The sequence below is a fragment of the Lagopus muta genome, chromosome 19 (genome assembly GCF_023343835.1).
Source record: "Lagopus muta isolate bLagMut1 chromosome 19, bLagMut1 primary, whole genome shotgun sequence".
NCBI lineage: Eukaryota > Metazoa > Chordata > Aves > Galliformes > Phasianidae > Lagopus > Lagopus muta.
This window is the reverse complement of record NC_064451.1, coordinates 5,161,451-5,184,702: the sequence shown is the minus strand read 5'-3', so window position 1 is coordinate 5,184,702 and position 23,252 is coordinate 5,161,451. Positions and strand designations below refer to the sequence as shown.

Here is a 23,252-nt window from a genome sequence, read left to right as displayed (position 1 = left end):
CCGGTAACCACAGACTTTACACGGAGCCTCCGGGCTTCACGTGACGCGCGCGCTGCCCCGCGTCACCCCATTGGCCAGCAGCGTCACCCCATTGGCCGGCTGCGCCCCCGGACGCCCCGCCCCCCGGCAGCCCGGCGGTCGGCAGGGCGGCAGCGGCGGCGATGTCGGGGCCTAACGGTGATCCGCACGTGACGCTGGGCCCCGCCGGGCGGGACGGCGGCGACGAGGACGGGGACGGCTTCGGGGAGGAAGGTGCGTGCGGGCAGCGCGGCCCTCCGTGCTCACCGGAACCCCCGTGCCGACGGGTCCGCTGCGGTTCCCCTGGCGGGGTGGGGCTGTCGTAGGAGGCCCGGGGGAGAACGGGCGTTGGGCTCAGCGGGGGCCAAACCCGGCCTCGAGGCTGCGGTCGCTGCTCAGCGTCACCCCGCGGGGATCTGTGCTGTGGGTCTCCATGAAGCTGTTATCTGTTCTGCAGTTAGCTGGGGCTGCCTGCTGGAGCTGTGGGCATTGCTTGGGTGAGCTGAGCTGAGGCCGTGGATCGCTTTCCCTGACCTCAAATAGGAAACATTATTTCTTGCCACCTTTCTTGTCAGAGGAGTAAGCGGAGTGATTGCTGTGCTCGCAGCCAATATCTCTTGGTTAAACTTCCATACAAATACACCAGGGTAGCAACCGAGTGGGACAAAGATGGGCTGAGAGATTTTGGTGCAGCCCCCGCATCATCCATAGGAGTGAAATGAGCACCTCCTCCTCATCCCTCAGCGCTGTGCCGTGCCTGGCTCGATGCCCTCTCAAAGGGGAGAGCCAGCATGTGGTGCTGTCTCCCAGTCCCCTGCCCACCATCCTCACTGGGTTCAGCCCCTGCCTCCCTGCACTCTGCCAGCCCGTGCTACTTCGGGAAGGAGCACAGCACTGCTCTGCCTGGGCCCTCCAATACATCTTGGGGATTAACAGTGCTGATCCACATCACTGTGAAATGCCATTGTACTGAAGCTAACGCTTGAAACAGATTCTTTAAATACAACATCAACTAGGAGAACTATCAACTAGGAAAGCTATCAGGGTTGTTTTGAATTAGTTTGGTTTTAACTCACATTACCCAAAGTCTTAACGGTGCACAAAAACACTGTAGTTGGACTCGGTGCTTCACACCTCCCTTGGAAAGGGTGTGGGCACAGTAACGGCTGTGCTGCATTGGTAATCTGAACCCAGGAAGGCATTCGTGAGTCACATCGCAGCCTGGGCGCCTTAGACACGTAATTCACAGAGTGTAAATGCTTGGACACACTGCTAGAATGCCTGCATCCTCATCAGGAAAGCTGATCCCTAAGGCAGCTCTAACCGCTGACTTGCCCTTGGGATTTGGCCCTGTTGATACTTGCACCACTGCATACTGGTGATCAGCCCAAGGTCAGCTATTTACATAGGTGACCGAAGGCTTTCAGGCTGCCCAAAATGAGTGTGTTGCCCCCAGGTAACTTGCCTTAGATCTTGTTACCAGTTCTCCAGCTTCCCATTTGTCTCACTTGACAAGTGAATTCAATACCTGCAGCATTCTGTTGCATTTTACTTTACCCACATGGTGGCAGGTAAGAGACAGCCAAAATGCTATGGGCATGTTCTCCAAGAGCATTCACTGCCTTCACTGACTTGCATTGAACAACCTCTTATTTCTCTTGCTTTTAGAATATGCAGCAATAAACTCCATGCTGGACCAAATCAGCTCCTGCTTGGATCACCTGGAAGAGAAGAACGATCACCTCCATGCCTGCCTGAAGGAACTGCTGGAGTCAAACCGCCAGACCCGCCTGGAGTTCCAGCAGCAGAGCGAGCAGCACAGCATGGGAGCTGACGTGCAGGGGCCACAGCCTCCTGTCTAGTGCACTGGCCACAAACCTGACTGCTGAGGGGACATTTACTGGTCACTGTTCATCAGAAATTGAAGAGTTACCTCCTCCCCGTTACATAATCCTTCCTGTGGCAGTGCCCAGCCATTCACCTCCATGTTCTGATTTCCTTAGCTGTGTGATAGGTGCACTCGAGTGGGTGTAGGAGATGTGGCTCTCTTTGCTTCCAGCATTAATGCAAGCATGGCCACGTAACGTGGCTGAAGTGGTTGCAGAAAGCCTCAGGCTGTGCAGGTTGTTTGCAAGGAAGCTCTCTTCACAAAGTAGAAGAATGATCATGGTGTTTTGTACTGCTGACTCCAGCTGAGCAGTGCTACAGCTCCTGCCCCTTCCCTCACTAAGCACACTAGGCAGGGCTTGTCCTGACTCCAGGCTTTCTCTGGCAGCTCTGGTCACAGACTTGGAGGAGGGGGTCCACAGATCATCTGCTGACTTGAAACCACAGCTTCCCCATTATTCACATTCACTGTAAGTATTACAGGTAGTCCCAAATCACTGGACTTCTCTGTTCCATTCCAGGCAGATAAGATGAGCTACAAGGTGATGATTTTGACTTAGAATCAGAAGCCACTTAACTCCTTGAGCTGCCATTAAGGACTCAGGCTTAGAGAGGCAGAGCAGCCTGGTTTGCCCCACTGAATTGGTGACCGTATGGTGCTCTGCCTGCCACGGGATGAGAGCAGAGCCTCCCTGTGTATTTTAACAGGAGTAATCATGAGCATTCTGGTTTGAAACTCTGTGAACTCAGGATGGCCTGGTGCCAGCACTGTGAAGCAAATCTGAACTATTCTACTTCTGTAGAGTTAAAGGAGTTTTTTTGAAAGTTGAAGAAGTTATAAGAAATCTGTTTTATTAAAATCAGTTGAAACAAAATTTGTTCCTGAGAGTCTCCACTATGAGAACAGACTGTATTAAGCCTTATGGTATTAACAGATGAGCAAGATGCACGTTGTTGCCTAGCTTAGGACACAGTAGTGGTCCGAGAGTGTGCATCTTTGAAAGAAAACCATTCGGAAGAGCAGAATTGGGCACAGTCTCCCAAGAAACAAACTTCTCTGCCTTAGAAGGAAGCAGAGGGGAACTACGTGGTATTCGTAGTGGAAGAAAATGGGAAAAAATGTCTGCATCCATCTACTTCATGAACCATATCCCCTATGAAAAAGAAAAATAATCACATTACATTCTTCTTTCAAGTTCAACAATCAAAGCAGTCTTTCCACATGATTGCAGCATCCAAACTATACAAGTAATAATCAACACCATCCCATATTAGACACGCTAAAGCCAGGCTTATTTTATTCTTAAAATAAAAACAGCAGTAAAGTTGAAGGTTTTTGCTCTATTAAAAGACTCCGAAAATAAACATTTCCAGCAAATATGGTGTGTAAAGGGCTCTCTCTCCCTTTAAGGCCACTCTATCTGGGTTTGCGCCTAGAAGAGCGTCTGCACCCAGCAGAGGTAAGACTGGCAGTCTCACTTTTGGCAAGGGAGGAGGGCTCTGCTGCTGCCTCCTGGCTTACGTTTGATGCCTCTTTCTGTCCCAACCCCCCTCCACTCCCTGGATCCTGGCAGTGCTCTGTGCCTTCCCCTTGCCTGGCTGCATTGGCTTCCTCCTCCTCATACACAGCGTGTCCCAGCAACTCCCCTGCGGCGCTGCTCTCTTCGGGGAGCGGGCAAGTGGCAGTGGATTTGCTCTCCTGTAGGCTTTCTTCTACAACCATGATTTCACACACATCAGTCATGCTGGCTAGGCTTTTGCTCTCTGCTACAGAGGTGGCCAGCTTGCCCTTACCCTCTGGAGACCTCAGAGCTTGTTCTTGCAGTGCTGACAGCTCTGTACCCTCCTTGTCTAGCCCATGATTGGCATTCATCTTCTTGCTGCTATCTTCTGTTGTAGCAGGAGGCTGTTCCTGATCATCTAGCAATTGGGAGCTGGAGCCCTGGGAATGCAAAGGAGCCTCCGGACAGGCAGCTGTGGCACGATGCCTTGCTACCTTGTATCTCTGCAAACACAAACAAACCACTGTGAGCGACAAGTCCAGCCAGATGCCGGCACTGCAGCGAGCAGCAGCTGGTCCAGAAAACCTGTACAAAAATAATGGTGAGTGACAGCTAGACTCTGCAAGAGCACAACCTGCCTGAGCCGGTCTCCTGGCCTGGCTGCAGAGGCTTTCAAGCAGGGAAAGGGCAGCTCCTGTGAGAAAAAGCAGTGATATTAAAAATGTAATTACTTAGTGCTGAGTGAGTGCGTGGCACACCTGTGGCTCCCGAGACCAAAATCCCGTCTGGTAACTGTTGATCTCAGTCAGACTGAGGACTGCACAGATACAACAGTACAAGGACAGCTCTTACTCCAGCTGCCGCCAGCACCTAACAGTGGACAAGCACCCTGGATACATAAGGCTGTGCCCTGCCTTTACCTGGAGAGGAGTGGTTTAATGTTTAACAGCCACAGCAAGACTTGAGTTGAAAGCTTAAGATTTTTCATTCTGCTGACACAATCTGTGCAAAGCTGCTGGCAGGAATACTAAGAGATCTCCAGTATCCTCATCTTAAAAGGTGCTGAGGTTATCTCCAGAATAAAGGTGAGCACACGTTCAGTAAAGTGACTCGTTTACACCAGCTACCATGATAAACCAGTAGAGGTCTGTAAGGAAATTAAAATGGCTACCAGGCATTTTTTCAAGACTGGATTTCAGAAAAACAGTGATGCTACATCGCTAACATGCAGCAGGAATCTGCTCTTTGAAGACCAGACGCAGTATGAAGTAAGAGAATGACACAAGCAGTTCCACAGCAGTTCCCTTTACCACCACGTCCCTTTCACCCTTCTGCCAAAAGGTGCCTTGGACTGGCACTAGCATTAGACTTCACAATTGTACACAATTATTTTGGGCACTCTGGCTTTCACCACTGTCTAAGCAGAGCTACTGCAGTCTGCAGCGTGGAATTAGAGCACACCAGACAGACAGCTTTACATCTGACTTCAGTCCATCATCACAGGCTCGTTCTTTCCCCATTCTCAAATACTGGGATATGTGCAATATTGTAACGCACTGGAGCAAAGTCAGTGAACCAAGTAATAACAGTGCAGCCAAATTCAACCAGGCATAAGTGTGCCAGTTTGTTTTCACAGTGAAGCTGTGAACTGCCTCACCAGCAGACAGTTCTCTGCTTTGAAATCCTCTGTGAGTCCATTCTGATGAGAATACTCTGAAATTGGAAATGATTTCATTCTGATTGTGACACAGCCAAGCAGAATAGCTGTTAGCCTGCAGATATTTAAGGTTGGATTTCTGCCACAAATAATTCCTCTAAGTCACTCCAGTGTCCATTTGAAGAGTATCTGATTTCAGCTTTTAAATGGGCCAGAAAGAAGGTATACACACTGCTGCTGCAGTTTCACTCCATGCTGATCTAAAATAAGCAAGGAAAGCTGCAAGGCCAATTCCTTCGTTCCAGAAATGACGAGCTGCAGGAGAGGATGAGCAACCCTCAAAGAACAGCTGCTTCTCCTGCTATTTGCCATTCCAAATCCACAGCTCCTAAGTGCTGGCTTCTGCAGCAACCCCAACCCTTGCTGAAGGACACAGTGGTTGATTGGGAACCATTAACCTGTCTGAAAGACGAGCAGGAAAACTCTAACATGCAACAAGGCTGGATCTATGGTCAGGAAACACGTTTTGTGTGCTGGCAGGTAACAAAGTCAGCATGGGAGCCTCCCCTCTTTCCAGGGTGAAGGAGTACTGCTCTCCTACATGGGCAGCGGTAAGCAAAGGAGAGGGCAGAGACAGTGCAAACCCTGCACACCCAGCTCAAGGTGCTAAGCCAGGCCCTCACCCCTAGCAAGCCAACAAGGACAGAACGATGGAGGCAAATTCCAAGACAGCCTAGCAGGGAAAGTTTCTGAATATGAAGCAACAAGGGGCAATGCTGCTTCTTCAGGTGAAACCAGTACAGCAAAAGAACAGCAACAGCTGGCAGAGATTTATGCTAAGGAGTTTCTAGGAAAGCACTGCAGACAGAACGACCGACTTCATTTGCAGGCTGACCCTGGGGACCAAACGGACTCTTTCAGCTTGTAGCTTCCGTATCTCAGAGCACTGTTGTTACATTTCCAATATCTGATTTTACCAGGCTCCTTCGTGGATGAATCACACCTGAAATGTTGGCTAAAGGAGCTGTTCCTGCGCTCACTGTTGTACTGCATGGAAAGATGCATAAGCACCAGCTCTCTTTAAAAAGAATAGCCTCTTTCTGTTTTGCTCTTTCCCATTTTGACCCACCTGTAATCTGTCTAACAAAGAAAAGAAGCTTATGCTAAACAGCAGACTCTACAGGCTCAGCAAACAGATCAGACACTCTGAGGAAGACTTCCAACCAGAAACGGGCAACAAGATGACAGTAGCAGTAGCTGGGAAGCAGGACTGGACTGGTTTTGGATCTAAAGGGGTGATGGGAGACAAGCACGGAGCACATCAGGAGAAAGCTGTGACACAACGGACACCAAGGGTGATGGAAATGAACTGAAGACGAGACAACTAACGTGGCGGATTCACTGAAGAGACACGCACAGGGGTAGTAACAAATGCCAGGCCATGCAATCGCCAAAGGGTCTAACCTGAAAGTTCTCAAAATGCATCAGGGACTTGCAGTGTGCGAGCCGGGCAGCAGAGTCGCTATGGTAGAATTTGTGACACAGCCTGCAGAGGTAACCTGCGACGGGGACCAGAAAATCCAGGCCTGTGAAACGGGAGGGGAAGGGAAATCACAGATCACATTGAATGGAACTCAAAATAATGAAAGTATGTTAAAAGGGAAGTTAAACAAGGGAAGGAGGAAAGAGGGAAGGAAATTGGAAAGCTTTGCTTCTGTTAATGAGGGGTTTGCAAGATGACTTGCTGAATATCTTGTCTTACCATGGGATGGCTGTGCGCTTGATATTCAGAGAGAAATCTGGCTGCCAGAGCAAAGAAACTACATATAGCATTAAGGGGGAAAAAAAGAAAGGAATACAATGGAAAACTACAGAGAACATGTGATCTAATGTAATGGGATCAAACCAAGCAGAAGACAGCAGGCGCGCAAGAGGAACACGCAGAGAACATTCACAGCATGAATCATTATTCCATCTGCCACACGATAGTGGAAGGTTACAGCGATATGGAAGATTGGTGTAAGCAGCACTCTCCTTGGGCACAAAACAGCCTCTGCAGAGCTGCCCTCTGCACAGTACAAGTGGCCGTCAGAGGTCTGAAGTCAGAATCACTCACAAGGTGGGGACAAGAGGGAGCCATCTGGAGGCAACACTGCCCACCAGCCCAGCAACGAGTCTGAATAACCACTAAGTAGAACGTGGGGGTTTTGAAGCAGAGGAAACATGCACAGTTTGGGCTCTGGCAGAGAGCTTGATGCCATCAGTACTGTTCAGTATTTCCACGTAAGCTGCATTTCTGCTGGAAAGTGTTCTCATCAATAAGCTTTTAGGCTCCATTTTTCCAGAGCATCCCTCATTTTCTGCCTAGTTTCTTCAGTACTCCTATCCCATTTGCTCTGTTTCCTGCCTTGGTAAGATATCTGGCTCTCGCCATTTCTTCCTCAAAGACAAAGGCAGCTGACAAACATCCACCACATCCCTTATCATTAGCTTAGAGAACAACCTGGCCCCTTCTCCACACAGCAGTGACCTGCAACGGTCTGATGCAGATGCTGAAGCAATATAGCCAAAGAATTTGTAACAGCAGCAGACAGAGACCATCCTCTCTTACGGCACGCAGCCGGAGAAGGTTCTGTGGGCCTTAGTGCTTCTGTGTTTGCTTACCATAGGCTGTATCTGGGCAATACTTCTCACTTCCTTTGTAATCCTCCAAAGACACTTCCTTCAGCCCACTCTGGAAACCAAAAGAGCATTAGTGCCTAGCATATCTATGTCAATTCCCTTCCCTCTTTCTGGTAAACTTTGAAGTAAAACAGAGGATTCGTGTACCAGAGATGGAGTTGCATAACATCTGGCTAGTGCCAGATACCCAATGTCAGAAGCCACTTCATGGCAAGGGTTAAAAGCATCCCTTACATTCTAAGCCTGAAGTAGTTTAGCTGTGTACCTCCTCTTGGTAACAGCTCTGTACTGGGAAAATGGTATTTATTGAGATAAATCTCTACCCATTTGCCACGAGACCAAGCTGCTGCTGGGCTATTAAAGAGACTATGTCAATGTCTTTGATAAGAAATTTGTTCCCCTTGAAAAAAAACACTTCTTATGCTCCTCACAACAAGGTAATGTAAGATACCAGTAGGAGCTGTAGCACAGTAGAAATACCCTTCTGCATCCACACAGTGTTTGATTCTCTTTTGCACTGTCCTGTGCTCTAGAAGAACTCCAGGGCCCTCACCCTCCTGCTGCAGGGTGGCACTAGACTCTAAACCCTGAGCTCAAGCAGACAAGAACAACCAAACTCACACAAGCCCACAGCAGATTCTCAGACAGATCAGTCCTCGTTTGCATGGCATACCTGCTTGGCAGCAGAATCCTCATTCTCTACCAGCACTACATCAAGGTCTTCTCCCTCACCAGTTCCCTCCTCTTCTTCCTCCTCCTCTTCCTCCTCTTCATCATCTTCAAAACAGCCAACAGCATCCACTGTGATCAACTCCTCTGAATCTTCTGGGCTGCCCAATTCCTTCTCTCCCAGTCTCACCTGACGGGTACAGAAAAGAAAGATCAACTCTGCACTCTCCATCTAAACACAGAAAACTCCAGGCTCTGAACAGACCACATCTTGCAGTAGATGGGACTGCAAGAGAGGCACAAAGCTATCTTGCTTGCACACACATCCACATCCTGTCCCTTTTCCACACCATTTCTCTTAAAACAGGGTTTGAAGAACTGCATGCCTTCCCTTAATCCCTGCAGTAGTCAGGGAAGCTGAAAGCTAATGAGATCTGCAATGTAGCTGCTTCCAGTGCTGGGTGGCTCTCTACTCTGGCAGCATTACCTCTTTGGCTTTCTGTTTATGCTCAGGAGACTTCATATGCTCCACAAACTTGCGAGGGGTCTTGAAATGGCGGCTGCAGACAGTGCAGAAAGGACGAAGTGAGCGTTTGGCCAGCTAAAGAGAGAGGAGAAGAACAGTCAGCCACAAAAGGCACCACTCTGAAGAAGTACAGCTTAAACTTGGGGGAAACAGTTACAGTCCTGTGTCTAAAACAGGCAAACCACAAAAGAAGTCTTATTTTCAGGAGAAAGGGATCACTGGCTCTTATCTGTGAAAACAATGGAAAATGTGCATGACAAAACAAATGTGTTTTATAAAAGGTTTTCTAGCAATTTTTCCCCAGGAACCAAATACACACACAGTAAATACAGTGCCCTGCCTAAACTTTAACTCAAAAACTTAAAGGCTGCCCACCAATTCCTCCATTCCGTTGGTTAGGTAAATACAGTAGACCATGCTTATTTAGAAAGTTGAGAATTAAACCAGAGTTTCTTCAGGCTGTAACATGACAGCTGGAAGTCCAGCCTTCTACCAGTGACCAAAGGCAGTAGGCAGCATGGCAGTGCCTCAGTGAGAGCGTTACCAGCCTCGTGCATCTCTCCAATCACCTTTCTCTTGCTGCTTGGGGAAGTAGGAGATGCTGAACAAACTCAATCCCCACCAAAGGTCAGTGCAAAGGAGAAATCTGTGCTGTGGTTATTACCTTGTGTTCTTGGGTCCTGCGATGTTTGATCAGATCCCCTGTGAAGTGTATCTGACACGTGTTACACCACCGCTGCTGGGTCTCTCTGAAGTGACAGCAGAAGCATCTGTAAGCCGTAACTTTTTACATTCCCCATAGAACACTGCATGTGCAATTTGTTTCAGCATTATTTTCCTCAATATCACTAACTTTACTTGCTTGGATTTATCTTTTCCATTTTCCAGCCCCTTACATAAGGAACATAGCTCATGCTGACAGAAAGGCACCAGTTAAAACAACTCTCCAGTTTGATCTACCGGATTAAGAGCTGCACACCAGGTCAAAGTTCACAACACTATCCTTTATCAGGAAGGAAGATGCCAGAAGCAGCCTAAGGCTCAGAAACAAGAGGGATTTTGTACATTATCCTGGAGCACAGGGGCACCTTGGTGCACTGAAGAGTTTTGGAACTCACGTAGATCCCTGCTGAGATGATGTTTGCTACCTCAGACCAACACTCACCCATCTTTCTCCGCCAGCAACTTCTGCTCCTTCACCATAGGCAGTAGAGAAACAAAACAAACATTGCTCATGTGCTGAATCTCCCCAAGTCGCTGCTGGTGCTGAATTCCAGCCATGTGGGCTTGGAAATTCTAAGAAAAGGTTCAGAGAAAGATCCATTTAAAGATATTCAAAATACAGAATAATAGGCATGAGCTACGCTTTCCATTCTCTTAAATGCTGTATAACAATGAAATGGTATAAAAGCTTAAGACCACAGCTGCCTGGGGATCCACCCACACTTGTTCTCTACCAGGTTGCTTGCCAGCTCCTCAGAGGGGTTTGCTTTATCTGCATGCTTGTCATTATTTTTTTAATGCTTCTCTGGCTAACAAGTCTTGTGATGCACCTCCCTGTGGCAGCTGGCCTCCAATTCACTTCTCTTGACCATCCATCCCAGTCAGACCTGTGGATTTGTACCTGCTGATTGCAGCAGTTGGTCTTGCAGATGTAACAGTAGAATTTAAGGGCTGATTCAGGGTTGGAATCAGCTGTGCCCATCTCGCAGGTCCACTGCCCTGGTTTCAGAGCTGTTGTACTGATAGCTCTGCTCTCGCTGCTCTGCTGGATAGTCACTTTCAGTGAACCTCCAGAGCTCAACACCTGCCGGAGAAGGAATCGAGGTTAAGTCAAAACTCTAAGAAGAGACTAAAAATAAATACTTGCATTTTAGACGTGCCCTGAGCTCTCTACCCCTTAAGAAAGTGCATTTAAGCTGGAATCCACAGGAAATTGATCAGACTCTCACAATACACTTCTCCCAGCACTGCTAGATCAGAAATCCCCGTGTCGCAGTACCAGGCCTAGCAGTACAAATGGTCAGCCTCAGTACAGTGTATGATCCACTGACTGAAGATAAACATTGTTTGGTGCCTTGGTAAGGGCCACTATCAGCTCATGCTTCCCTGCAGAATAAAAGGAAGCTCAGAATCACATCTGACAGAGGAAGAAGCTCCTACAAGGGCAGGATGACACATTTAATCACATCACCAAGCCACAAATGTCTCCAGCAATGGAAACTTGAGTCCGATTCATACTATGGGTTAATCTGTATCTGTTTTTGCAGATTTAAACAACGAAAGATCTGGTTTGACATGCAGCACGTGGGCAAGATATTTCATGTAGAAGGCTCTCAGGTTGCTAGCTTCACCCATGTCTCACTTTGTCCAAGATATCTTTCAGAAGCACAGACTCCCACTATCTGCTCATGTCTGCTGCAATGGCAAGTTCCATAGCAGCTGCACATCTGCTACCATCACCCCGTATTTTTTACATCTACTCTTCAGCAACAAAAGGTGTATTTTTAGCTGTGTCTCTTTAATACAGATATTTGTTAATGGTTCTTTCAGTTCATCTTTCCATCTTTCCATCTGAGTACTGAGCTCTTAGCAGACCCAGCATCCACAGGCAGGCAGCAGCAGTGAGGTTCAGGCTAGCAGAGGCACAGAAGCAGCAAGTCAGAGCAGACTGCACAATAATTGCAGACATATTATGCCTTATTGCTAGGGACAACAGCTTACAGCAGGAGACGGAGCTCCAGACGTGGGTGCCATCTGGTTCCCAGTGGCAACGGGCATCTCTGGGATGGAGTGGGAGGTTTTATGTTCTGTACCACCCCAGCCTGCATGGAACAGCATCTACTCACCTCAGGAGCCTTCGGTTCCTCAGAGAATTTCCTCTCTTTAGAGAGACTTTCAGCTGCGTACTGCTTTACATTATTTGTACCTAGGGACAGAGAGTCACTTCAGCTGCCTTAAATCAAAATAGCAATGAGAAAATAACAAAAAACAAAGCAGCAGGTGAATGAAGTCAGGGAGCTTTCCTCACAATGCTGTTGGCCATAAGCCCAGCTTACAAACCTGTTTCCAAGTAAGCTCTGTTAAAGGGGAAACTCTTCTCATCTTTTGCATTTGCTAGGCAACAGCAACAGCTTTCAGGGGACTATGTTTGGATTTGGTTCCTACATCTTCTCCTCCTTTCCCCACCCTTTATGTGGGGGAGGACATTTCTGAAGACTCACAGGATCTAGAGATGCTGAATGTTAAATGCAGCTCAGGCAGGGAATATAAAAATACAAATCATGGTGCCCAGGAACTCACCATCAGCTTGGACATGGGTGCTCAACTCTTCCTTGCTGCCTGCTGCATTCTCTAATGCAGACTCTTCAGTCACACTTAAAAGATATCAAGAAAACAGCCTTATTTGCAATGTTACAGACCAAGAGATTCAGAAGACAGGCATAGGCAATCTAGGCTATCAAATTCTCCACTAAATCCCCCAAATCAGAAAGCTACTGGATGTGTATTGCAGGCAGGGATTCAGCAGAAATGACATGAAAACAATGGAGAATGGCATTCTAGAACAGATTCAGAAGCAGCAGCCAAATAATCTGAACAGGAAAGTTAGAACTGATTCTCTGAATCACTGCCCTGTTCTGCATGAGGCCTGCAGGGAAATAAGCTCATACAGGAAATATTCTTAGCAAGAGCTCTGAGAGCTCATTCCTTTCCTGATTGGCGACCTGCAGGGAAGCTGCAGTATCTGGACATCACTCCAGGTTGCTATGTGCATGAGGGGACAGAGACCCGTTAGAACTGAACAGTTTCTCAATTATATTTCACAGGGATTTGATCATAACTGCCTGCTCTATTTGTTTCAATAGTGTTTAACTCCAGAGTCCCTACAGCTCTGCTTTTGGGGGGAGTGGAGCTCTACAAGACACACGTCAAACAATTTTGCTTTGTTTGCTTTGGTGCTACAGATCTGCTAAGGAGAAAAAAGACCCTGAGGAGATCACTGAGGAAAAACAAAAGCTGACTTGCAGAGGGCACAGAGCATACTTTACAACACCTTTCTCTACCCTCTGTTTTCCCAAAAGGTAACACTTTCACCACGGTTTGAATGAATGCCTTCTCTTTCAGGCCAGCCCAATGCCCCACCTGCCAGCATCCTTCTGCCCACAGGGAGCAGCACATTCTGCACAGAAACAATCCAGACTGTGCAGGTACTGAATCCTGCGATCAAAATACACAAGTATCAATCTGATAAATTACGTGGTAAGTGATAATGTAACTGGGTTACACAGCTATAAATACGCAGCAGAGCTTGGGCAGTGCAAGCATGAAGAAAACAAGAGTGGCTGGCATTAACATTATTTGTCAAGTACTGCCAGCAGGCTCAATGCTCACCACACGCAGATGGTGCCAGCACTCCAGGGCAAGGGTTTGCAGCTTAAACTGAAAGTCTAGGGAGCAATCTAGGGGTGCAAAAGCCATTGCAAGCAGGAGCCAAGAAGGAAACGGTGTTATATGGATACTTGTCAGGCCGTGCTAGAAGAAATGGGTGTTCAAGGAGGATTTGAAGATGAGTGCTTTCCACACTGGAATGAGGATGCTGTTCCAGGCATACAGATGGCACATATGAGAAAAAGCAGAAGTGGGAAAAACCTGAAGCGAAGGAGGAGGCTGGTATTCCTGGCCAATGGAAAATGAAATGATGAAACAAGAAATAAAAGTGTGGCACGAAGTGGGGGAGACCTATCCTCATCTGTGAAAGGCAACATTACAACAGTAAGCTGTTTTTCTGAGACCCATCATCTGCTCATAAAAAGTAAACAAACCCTTCAAAAAAGCTAAGGAGTCACATATCCCAGCTCAATACCAGCCATAAGACACCAATCAAATCTGGCCCTCCTCAGCTGCTGCTTTGGAAAGGATGTTCCCACAAGCAGATTTGCTGCAGTGAGATCTGCCATTCCTCAGATCTGATACTTTTATTGCATGTAACAGGACGTTGATTCATATCTACTAAATATTAATGTAATTAAAATTAAATTAACTTTAGTAAACAGATTAACAAAACATGCTCAAAAGCCTCTGACTTAGCCCAAACTGAATTGATTCACTTTCTTGCTGGTTCACAGTCCATAACTCACAACGGTCTCTGCTCACATAATATTTATCACCCTTTAATGTTTTACACCATGAAAGTAATATCAAAACATCAGAATGATCGTGGAATATTCTCCCTGAAGCTAACTATTAATCTCTAATCTACAGATGGGAAACCAGAGAGGTGAAGAAGCTTGTCCAGAAGCACGCAGTGCATTGTTAACAGGGAAGATCAGAGGACCCAGGAGCCCTGACTCACAGTCATTAACATATGTTGGAGAATTCTCAAATCAGTGCCTCCAGAAATCTTTATTCACTCCTTCCTGTTCTCCCCCTGCAGCAGTGAGAGTTCTGGAAGAGGTACAGCACTGTGCAGATGGCACGAGGAGCTCTGCTAGGTGCCTTCCCACTAGATGGCAATGCAGCCTTGTCTACTTCTTGCACCCTCTGGAATGCAGGGACTGCCAAGACAGGCCTGCAATGGCCAGCTTGCCTTGCAGATAATAGGATTGCTTTTGTTTATTTTTCACCAACACACAGGGGTACTGGCAAGAGAATCTCTGCAGAAGGGATGCAGAACTCGACACTCCTGAATGTAGGCTTGAATACTATGGAGCACAGATTCCCTTCCCTTTCCATTCCTCAAAAAAACCCCTATGTTCTCTTACTCCTGCTGTAACCTAACACATCCCAAGGCCTTTCCTCTCTGCTGATACCTGGCTGCTCATTTCCCTTTACTGCACTTAGGCAAGAAAACTAAGAGAAATAGCTCAGAACAGTAAAGCTTTCTCTGCTTCTTAGGAGAATCCTGGCAGGAGAACACAGGAGCAAGCATTACTTTGTTGCACACTTGCATAATAGGTATCTTTTATTTTTCATTCCTATCCTCGTGCCACCTTTAACAGAGACCCCTGCAAACACAACTCAGTAAGCATCCCCACATTTCCTGAGTTGTTCACGATCCTTTGAAATACCTCCTAAATGCCAGACATCAGGCCAGTACAGTGCTGTCCTAATTGCAGGAAAATGAAATTAGACAATAATGCTAAAGCCAGTAACTGTTTCAATACCACATTCAATAAATACCTCTTCAGTCTTTTTGCTGCAGGCTCAGTGTTCAACATAGATTCTGCTGGAGTTCTTGGTTCTGCAGGAACACAGAAGATCTCTTTAGCAAAGCAGACCATGCCACCCTAAGCAGGTCCCAGTAAATGGCCAATGCCTATAAAACTATTTTACAGCAAATAAAAATACACACTTGCTTATTCCGAACTTGAGGACTGTAGTGATAAGGTTGAATAGTAAAATAAATTAATCATGACCTGAGAGATTTGAATTTTACTGCAGATGTGATTGTAAGAGGTGGGCTTCAGTAAGAAATCTATGCTTGTGTCTACTAAATGAGTCTCTGTCCTACACCAAGGTGACAAGAGCACAGACCATGCAACATTAACCAGGTGACACGGCCATCAGACAATAACCAGCAGGTAATTTTCTCCACCACAAACACACTGGCCACAACCTCACCATGTGCCTGCGTTCTTTGGGCATGCACTTTTCAATCACAATACAGAAGTGGGGATATTCTATGGGATTCAGTGCCAGTATTTATTCTGACAACTGGAGCACTCGCTTAAGTCAACTCTTCCTCAGCCTTTTGATTGCAACTGTTCTGTTTCAGGTGTTTGAATGTGAGACATTCAGTTCAGCACAGTCAAGGCCATGTGGAAGCCTGAATTTCAAACCAGTTGTATTTTGTTTCCATCATCTTACAAGAAGCTCATTGGCAGGGTGCCTTCAGAGAGCCTTCCATGCAAGGGATATGGGGCAAGCTCATAAACACCAAAAATATACTTTTTACCTGGGTATTTTAAAAGCACCACAAGCAGAGGGCTGTGACAGTTAATTTTGGTATTTACAGTTAGGGTAAGACTACAGCTGTCTCCAGCCTTTGCTGCAGGAATAGCCTAGAGGAGTTCATAGTCTAGAAGCGTTTGTTTCACTATAGGCTCACTCTTACCTGTGGACAGGGAGTTGTTCTGCTCTGACCCTGCTCGCAGTTCCCCTCTGAATTCTATTTTCTCATCACCATGCATGTGAGATGAAGAACCTGCATCCAGCTCCCGCTTCCTGTCAGGGAGCCTCTGGAAGTCCTGCAACAGGCAGAGAGTCTCAGGAGAAGGCACAGCCCAAGTGTGGAAGCCTGCCTTATCCAGCACACCTTTCTGACAAAGCAGATATGCAAATGCTAATCTAAGAGGAGGGAACACTGATCATCTGAGAACCATTTTCAGGACACAGAACGGGTCTTAATAGTGGAAGGGGGGAATGTTTGGTTTCTGAAACATTCTCCAGAACATTAAGAATTAAATTTTATGAAATCCATATGAACAGATATGACCCTTATCTTTAAAAAGGGAAAAAAGCAGCCCCAAAAGGCAGAGTTACATATCCATGACAGTAGCAAGTTTTTTGAGATCAACAAGCAGCTCTGGGAGGCTAAATGGGTAAAATTGGCCTCTGAAGAGCAAAGCTTTTTCTTATGGTCATTACTTTGAAGATATTAATTCCGAAGGTTCCTTTTCTTTTAGGTTTAAACAGTTCTGCTATGACAAAACATCTGTCCTGATGCAGACAAGAAATCTTTGCATCCTAAATGGAAATGCAGACAACAAGAACCTTAGGGATGGACTTGTTTCTCCATTTCTTTGCCAACAGCACGGTGCAAACTGATTTTTCATTGTAAGGCTCTCTCCTTTCTCTTTGCTCTTCACCTACAATCCAGCCAACTGCTCTAAGTGCCAAAGCAGCACTGAACTCCAGAACGGTGCGAAGCTCTGAGCTCACCTTGCGGAACATCCGGTTCTGCCGCTGGAAGGGAAGGTTGGGGAAACCCAGGCGAGTGGGCTTTAATGAGACCCCGACAGGTGGAGGCCCTAGGAGGGAATGCCTCGTAGCCTGAGGGAAAAACTGCTGCAGTGCTGGGGCTGTCATGTTAAATCCACGCAGGTTTCCTACAATGCAAACACAGCGCATCAGCGTGCAAAGGAGAGAGAAAAAGGAGAGAGAAAACCCCACACACAGCAGGGGAAGGGAAGGGTGCATCCACACAAGGCAGCGTCCTTCCCCAGTGCTGTACGACTGCTCTGTGCTTTACCCTTTTTAGCCCCCATTGAACGAGTTGATGTGATAGCAGCTACTGCTATATATTGAGCCATGTAATTATAATTGTCCCTGCAGGCTAAGATCATTAGAGCAATTATCTGATCTGAGCACACTAGTATTTGCATTTGCAACAAAGCAAGGTATCGTTTTACAGAATTTCTCAGTAAAAAATGAAAATTCATCCCACGTTTGTGCAGCTGGCAGCTCACACCATGGCTTGGCTGCTGTTTAACATGGGCCAGCAACAGCATTTCATCAAAAGCAACACCAGACTTTTCAAAGAGGAGATTTCAGTCTTCTCTGCCATCCAGTTATCATACAAGCTCTACATATCAACCTGAACTCAGACACTTGAGAAGCTGCCATTTCCAATTATAATGCTCTGCTTTCTGAACAGCTCTTCTCAGCATCCACAGGCTACTAAGTCTCAAGAGTTCCTAATGAAGCTGGTCCATACTGACCCCATTTCAGAGGTGAGGGAATGGAAGATGTCTCAGCCACTCCCTCAGATTCTGACCACCATTCTGGGAACCTGCACTTACACTGCAATTTTTTACTTCTCACTTGAATTACTGCATACTCCGATTGTTTAACAGCTGTTAAAACAAGAAAGAGAAGTTTGCAGATGGACACACAAAATTTGAAGTCAAGCGACACTGCTGAAAACCTGGAACACAACAGGAAGCATTCCCTCATGTCTGTCTTCAGAACTAACCTCATCTCTTACTACTTAGCATAAATGATCTCTTACTGCAAAAACACGTAGCAGTCTTTAGAAAGAAAATAACCTATAAGGCAAGAAATCATCTCCTGCTCTTGCTTTACTTCTTTTAAAGAATCGTAAATATATTTCAACTGAAGTATTTATTTTTCCCTATTCCTACTGCTGAAGCCATGTACAATGAATTATTCATCCCCGTGTCTCCCAGGTTCAGAACTACTAAAGCATCAGATATTCTTACATGTAACCCTAAGCTGAAATGACAAAAATAAATAAATCAGATCCCTAAGAAGGGCCACACTGAACACATCTGTACTACACGTCACCCACAGCTAGCTGGTGCAGTCACTGAAAGAGAAGGCAGAACTCAACTCAGCATGTAGAGCTGAAAAGAGAGAGGAACAACACGAAATCAAAGAGCTGCCGTGCGCTCATTAATAAACCTTCTCCTGTTTTCATATCTCATTTGCCTGAGGTCTTTGGCATGCTAATTAGATACAACTTCTCAATAAGAGATTTTACTTTAGAGAAAAGGCCAGGCTATGCAAACACCAATGTGTTTGGAAGGAGAACGACTGGCTCGTCAGACTTCCTCTCCTCTGCCACAAACACGCACTTCAATCTGGATCTATATTCAGAGTATGATTTGGTTTTTATTACTGTGAGTTTCCCCACAACCTGACAAAGATCTACAGAGAGCCACTGGAGTCACTAGAGAGCCCTCTACTAAATGGGCAAGAGAACAAAAGGCGAGGTAACAATATGCAGAATAAATCTATTGTCTACACATATGGGCACAATTCACACATAAGACAAAAATCCAAGGCATTCATCTAAAGCAGGCACTTTAAAACTATCCCAGGTACTGATCCTCTGTGTTGAAAGCAGCTGTCAGTTGAAGATATTAGGGAAAAAGCTACGTTTTCACATCCTTATGTTACCAATGCTATTATTCAGGCAGCTTCATAAATTTGTTTTGAAAATGCACCAAAAAATCGACTTGTGGAAACGTAATGATGGAAAAGCAGTGACAGTACACTTCATACAGATGGCAGTCATTTCAGGGAATCAAAACTTCACACAACAACTGAACCCTAAATCACTTTTCACCACAATGTACTTTATTTGTCTGCACTCCACTAAGCCTGGACAAGCACCTACTTCTGCAAACAAGTTTAGCACGTACGTAACAGTCAATGAAAGAAATTAAGTCCCCCAAATGAGACAAGCAGATTTAGGAAAAAAAAACAACAACTATTTTTCTAAATATATTGTTGAAAAATACACTTTCCACCAATTCTATGAGAAAATCCTTTTCCAATGCACGTATTTTGTATTGTTCTGGTAGCTTCTAGTGCTATCCTCAATTGCGAGCATTAAGGCACGTGGGATTTTCATCATGTGAAGAACTTTCATAATGTGTAACACGAACAGATTTGAAGGGGAAAAAGATGACAAACCAAAATGCCAAATGCAAGGACTGCAACGGTTAAGGAAGAAACAGCCATATTTTGGTTTCAACCCATGAAGAGCGATTAAATAACTGCAGTAAGCGTCTCCCATAACGACAGTACCTTGCATCTGCTGCATGAGTAAGGCCCGCTGAAGCATAGGATTGGCATTGAGTAGGGATGGTTGATTTGCTGCCCGTAAGCTCAGCATCTGTTGCTGTTGTGGTGGCGGCGGCGGCGGCGGCAAACCACTGGAAAAGAAGGTATTACTCATAAGAATCCAATCAAAACCAGACCCCCAATTTTCAGCAAGTAGAAGAGTCGAGATGCTCATATACATGCATGAAAAGACACCGTACACCAACGCTGTATCTTCTTTCTTCCACTCTCCTGGAATTTCCAGAGCTGACAGATTGTCTATCAAGAAATTTGAGGTCAGAGAGAACTCCTTAGCACCAAGCCCACACAGAGCTGTCAAAAAAAACCAGCCCAGGAGCTGACTGCAGCTCTACAGCATTATGCAGCAGGTCTTCAGTCGAGACCAGTGATCTAGATCAGCAGCTACATTTAACAACCACAAAAGTTTGGAAAAACAGGGAGTTTTCAGCAGCTTAAAGAACGTTTCCCAAAACCTTCACCTCCCACATCGAACCAGACAGGTCATAATTGTAAATGGTGCCCCCTAACTGCAAGAACAGGGCGATAAAACGAAGCACAGCCTTCGCATTTAAAATGCGAGGAGGAAGAATCGTGCTGAAAAGGACTCTCAGGTCCCAAGGAGGGTGGAGCAGGCAGGAGACAAAAGTCTGAGGGAAGCGGCAGGCGTTTCTCCAGGCAATCATTTCTGCAGGCAACAGCAAGGTCAGGGCCTCCTCTAAAAATGACTGCTGACACAGCTAAATCTGTATGGGCTGGAAAGAGGTACAAACATGGATCAAAATAACCGTGTTGACAAAAAAAAATAAATAACAACCTCTTAACAGATTTTACAGCAGCGAATCCTCACGTCTGCTGTGTTGGATTGTTCCAGACTCAGAGCTAAGAAATTTATGCTGGAAAAATCATACTTTGAGAGGTACCTGAGCTCTCCATGCTACTTCTCAGTCAGCCTCATTTTGGCATGTTAAGGGTTTTAGAGATTTAAAAAAAAAAAAAAGATTGAGAGAGATGAATACTTCCAGAACAGAAAGATTCCCTCATTTTCCTCAAAATCATACGCTTTGTGAAGCTGTTTCTGAAACTTGTTAAATCAGAAAATTTGCATTTCTCTTGAAATCACACCCTACTGCTGTGAATTTCCACAGCAGAAGGCTTCACAGGGCCCAGTGACTGCAATTAAACCCATCATTTCAGAGCATTTTTATGAGTTCAATAAATCTCAGCTCATCGGGGACGACCGCTCCATCCGAAACAGCTGTTTTCTCCCTTGTAGATTTTGTAGGAAACCCTGCTTATTTGCCTCTTCGTTTCTGGCAGACACCATTTGTTGTTTTTTTTTTATTTATTTTTTAAAGGCCATCTCCCAGTCACTCAGCCCCAGCCCCAGCTGTGGTACCACAGCACAGATCAGTTGTACGGCGTGCAATGACCCCATCCTGGCCAGGAGATGGGGGGGGAGGGATGGATAGCAGGGAATACGAAATAAAGAAAACAGAAGTTCAGTCCGTGTAACATAAACGTTAAAATAAAAAAATACAACAGCGAAGGCCCTGTTTAACACGGCTCAACCACGGGTGTATTTCTGAGAAAAAAGGGCATTTTCCATTATCCAGGGACCCCGCCAACCCCACACCCCACCGCGGGCGGGGAAGGAAGGAGCGGAGCCGAGGGGAGGCTGCCTGCAGCATCCCTTCATCCCTTCGCTCTGCCCCGTGCCGTTCCAGCGCCTCAGGGCCGGCTCGCACTGCCAGCACCCCGCGGCGCGGCCTCCCCACAGCGGCCCGCCGCCCCTCATCGCCCCCAAAGCTCCGGACCTCCGTCCGACCCCCCCCGCCCCCGCCCGCCGTCCCCCGCTCCCCTTCGTCGCCTTCCCCGCCGGCGGAGGGCAGGCACGGAGCCGGGCTTCGGCCGGAGGCGGAAAAGAGCGGCTCCCTCGGGACAGGCCCGCGATCCCCGGCCTCGCGTAGCGGCGCTTACCGGCCTCCCTGCTGCGCCGGGGGGTGGTGGTGGTGCTGCTGCTGGAGGAGGTGCTGGAGCTGCAGCAGCTGCTGCTGGAACTGCTGCTGGTTGAACATGGCTGGGGAGCTCCGAACGGGGCGAGCCTGACACGAAACGCGGCGATGAGAGGGAGGCGGCGGCGCGGCTCAGCCCAGCGGCCATGGAGCGGGGGAGCCGCCGCCGCCCATTCATTCACCGAGCCGATCCCCCCTTTCCGCCTCCTCCTCCTTCCCCCCGGGGTCATCGCAAGCGGCAGCCCGCGGAGGAGGTTTCCAAACCCCACCTCCTAAAACCCGCTCCCACCCTCCCCTTCCTTCCCCTGCCCGCCGGCACTCACATCGCGCCCCGCGGCTCTCACCGCTCCCGGCCGCCCGCCTCCATCTTCCCCCGGCGGACGCCCGCCCGGCCCCGCTCCCCGGGCACGAGCAGCTCCTTCTGGAGGGCTGGAGGACCCAGCCGCACCCGCCCGCGCCCTCTGCTCCGGGAGAGCGGCCCTGCACGGCGCGCATCACCCCCGCAGCCTCCTCCCGCACCGCCCCTGTTTCTCGTCCCTTGCACACAGGAGCGGGGTGTCCCGTCCCTCGGGAGGCCCGGGAGGGGATGGGCACCATCTGTCCGGGGCTGGGGCAGGGGGAATTGATAACCGGCTGAAGGGAGGGAGCAGATGGTGTCCAACCGCGTTAGTTTTCTGGTTTTTGTCTTTTTAAATGGACCAAGAGAATCCTTGGTCTCTGAAAACGAGGAAAAAAATCCCCAAACAACAGCCCCTGGCCATTTGCTGTGGTCACATCTTGACGAGGCCGCCACGAGACAAACAGCCACCTTTTTCTGCCCAAGGAGGCTGTGGATGCCCCACCCTGCAGGCATTCAAGGCTGGATGTGGCTCTGGGCAGCCTGGTCTGCTGGTTGGTGACCCTGCACATAGCAGGGGGTTGGAACTGATGGTCACTGTGGTCCTTTCCAACCCAGGCCATTCTGTGACTCTATGATTTTGCAGCGCTGCTCTGCACTGCACGTAGGCTGAGATGACTTTTCTAGCAGGTCCATCCACCTGTGTTTTATTTATTTATTTTCACAAGAGTTCCCACAAAACCACCCCTCCAGCACTTGTTTTCTGTGAGCAGGGATTTAATTTTAAGCATGTCCAACGCATGTGGCCTCTGTGTGAAAAAATACTGCACCGTCATTCCTTATATTGTGCCTACTAAGGGTAAAGACACATTTCTGCTCTTTGCCATTCCAGAGAATCCATCCTGAAATAATTTACTTTATAAATAGCCTTATTATCCACACCAATAAAGACTGCTTGACTCACTAAAGGCCCCAGGATTGATTGTTAGGTGAAAATACTGTAAGCTGAACACAACTCCTGGTGATATACTGTTAGCACTGACAGTTTGCAACGCAACCACGTGTTGATTTTTCCTTTGGGCCTTTTCATACTGTCCCGATTCTACAATAATCCATCTGGAGATGACCATCCATATCAGTCAGTGGCTGCCATGGTGATGCCCACTCACTTATTCTGCCACAGCTGCCTGCACACAGAGGAAACGCTCTCCTGTTAAGCATTAAAGCTCAAGTACCATCACATGGAATACATACATGGAACACAAAATGTGTTGAATCTTTCAAATAAATTTGCATTATTGATGCTCTTTTCTCTTGTAACCCCACTGTTATTTACCCCACAGCATTTACCAGTTTGACTTTTTGCAGTGGC

General features: G+C 47.2%; 2 protein-coding genes across 8 annotated transcripts; one reads left to right on the top strand and one right to left on the bottom strand.

Moving 5' to 3' along the window:
• Positions 1–86: 86 nt before the first annotated feature.
• BBLN (bublin coiled coil protein) lies at positions 87–1,890 on the top strand. Its single transcript, XM_048965726.1, has 2 exons — positions 87–252; positions 1,687–1,890. Exons 1-2 carry the CDS (start codon positions 162–164, stop codon positions 1,878–1,880), a joined length of 285 nt encoding a protein of 94 aa, XP_048821683.1. The 5' UTR covers positions 87–161; the 3' UTR covers positions 1,881–1,890.
• Positions 1,891–2,945: 1,055 nt separating this feature from the next.
• Positions 2,946–22,069, bottom strand: CIZ1 (CDKN1A interacting zinc finger protein 1). Of its 7 annotated transcripts, none has more exons than XM_048965722.1 (17): positions 21,867–22,065; positions 21,509–21,633; positions 19,496–19,623; positions 16,883–17,049; positions 16,056–16,188; positions 15,122–15,182; positions 12,245–12,318; positions 11,791–11,870; positions 10,566–10,748; positions 10,107–10,237; positions 9,606–9,690; positions 8,903–9,016; positions 8,420–8,605; positions 7,729–7,798; positions 6,529–6,650; positions 3,700–3,910; positions 2,946–3,059 (listed from the first exon to the last, which is right to left on the bottom strand). In XM_048965722.1, exons 2-17 carry the CDS (start codon positions 21,604–21,606, stop codon positions 2,989–2,991), a joined length of 1,914 nt encoding a protein of 637 aa, XP_048821679.1. In that variant the 5' UTR covers positions 21,607–21,633; positions 21,867–22,065; the 3' UTR covers positions 2,946–2,988. The 7 variants fall into 7 exon arrangements, with proteins under 7 accessions (XP_048821679.1, XP_048821676.1, XP_048821675.1 ...); XM_048965719.1 differs by having other exon boundaries at positions 2,947–3,059; positions 3,501–3,910; positions 21,867–22,066; XM_048965718.1 differs by lacking the exon at positions 2,946–3,059 and adding an exon at positions 3,323–3,618 and having other exon boundaries at positions 21,867–22,067.
• Between the last annotated feature and the right edge of the window lie 1,183 nt (positions 22,070–23,252).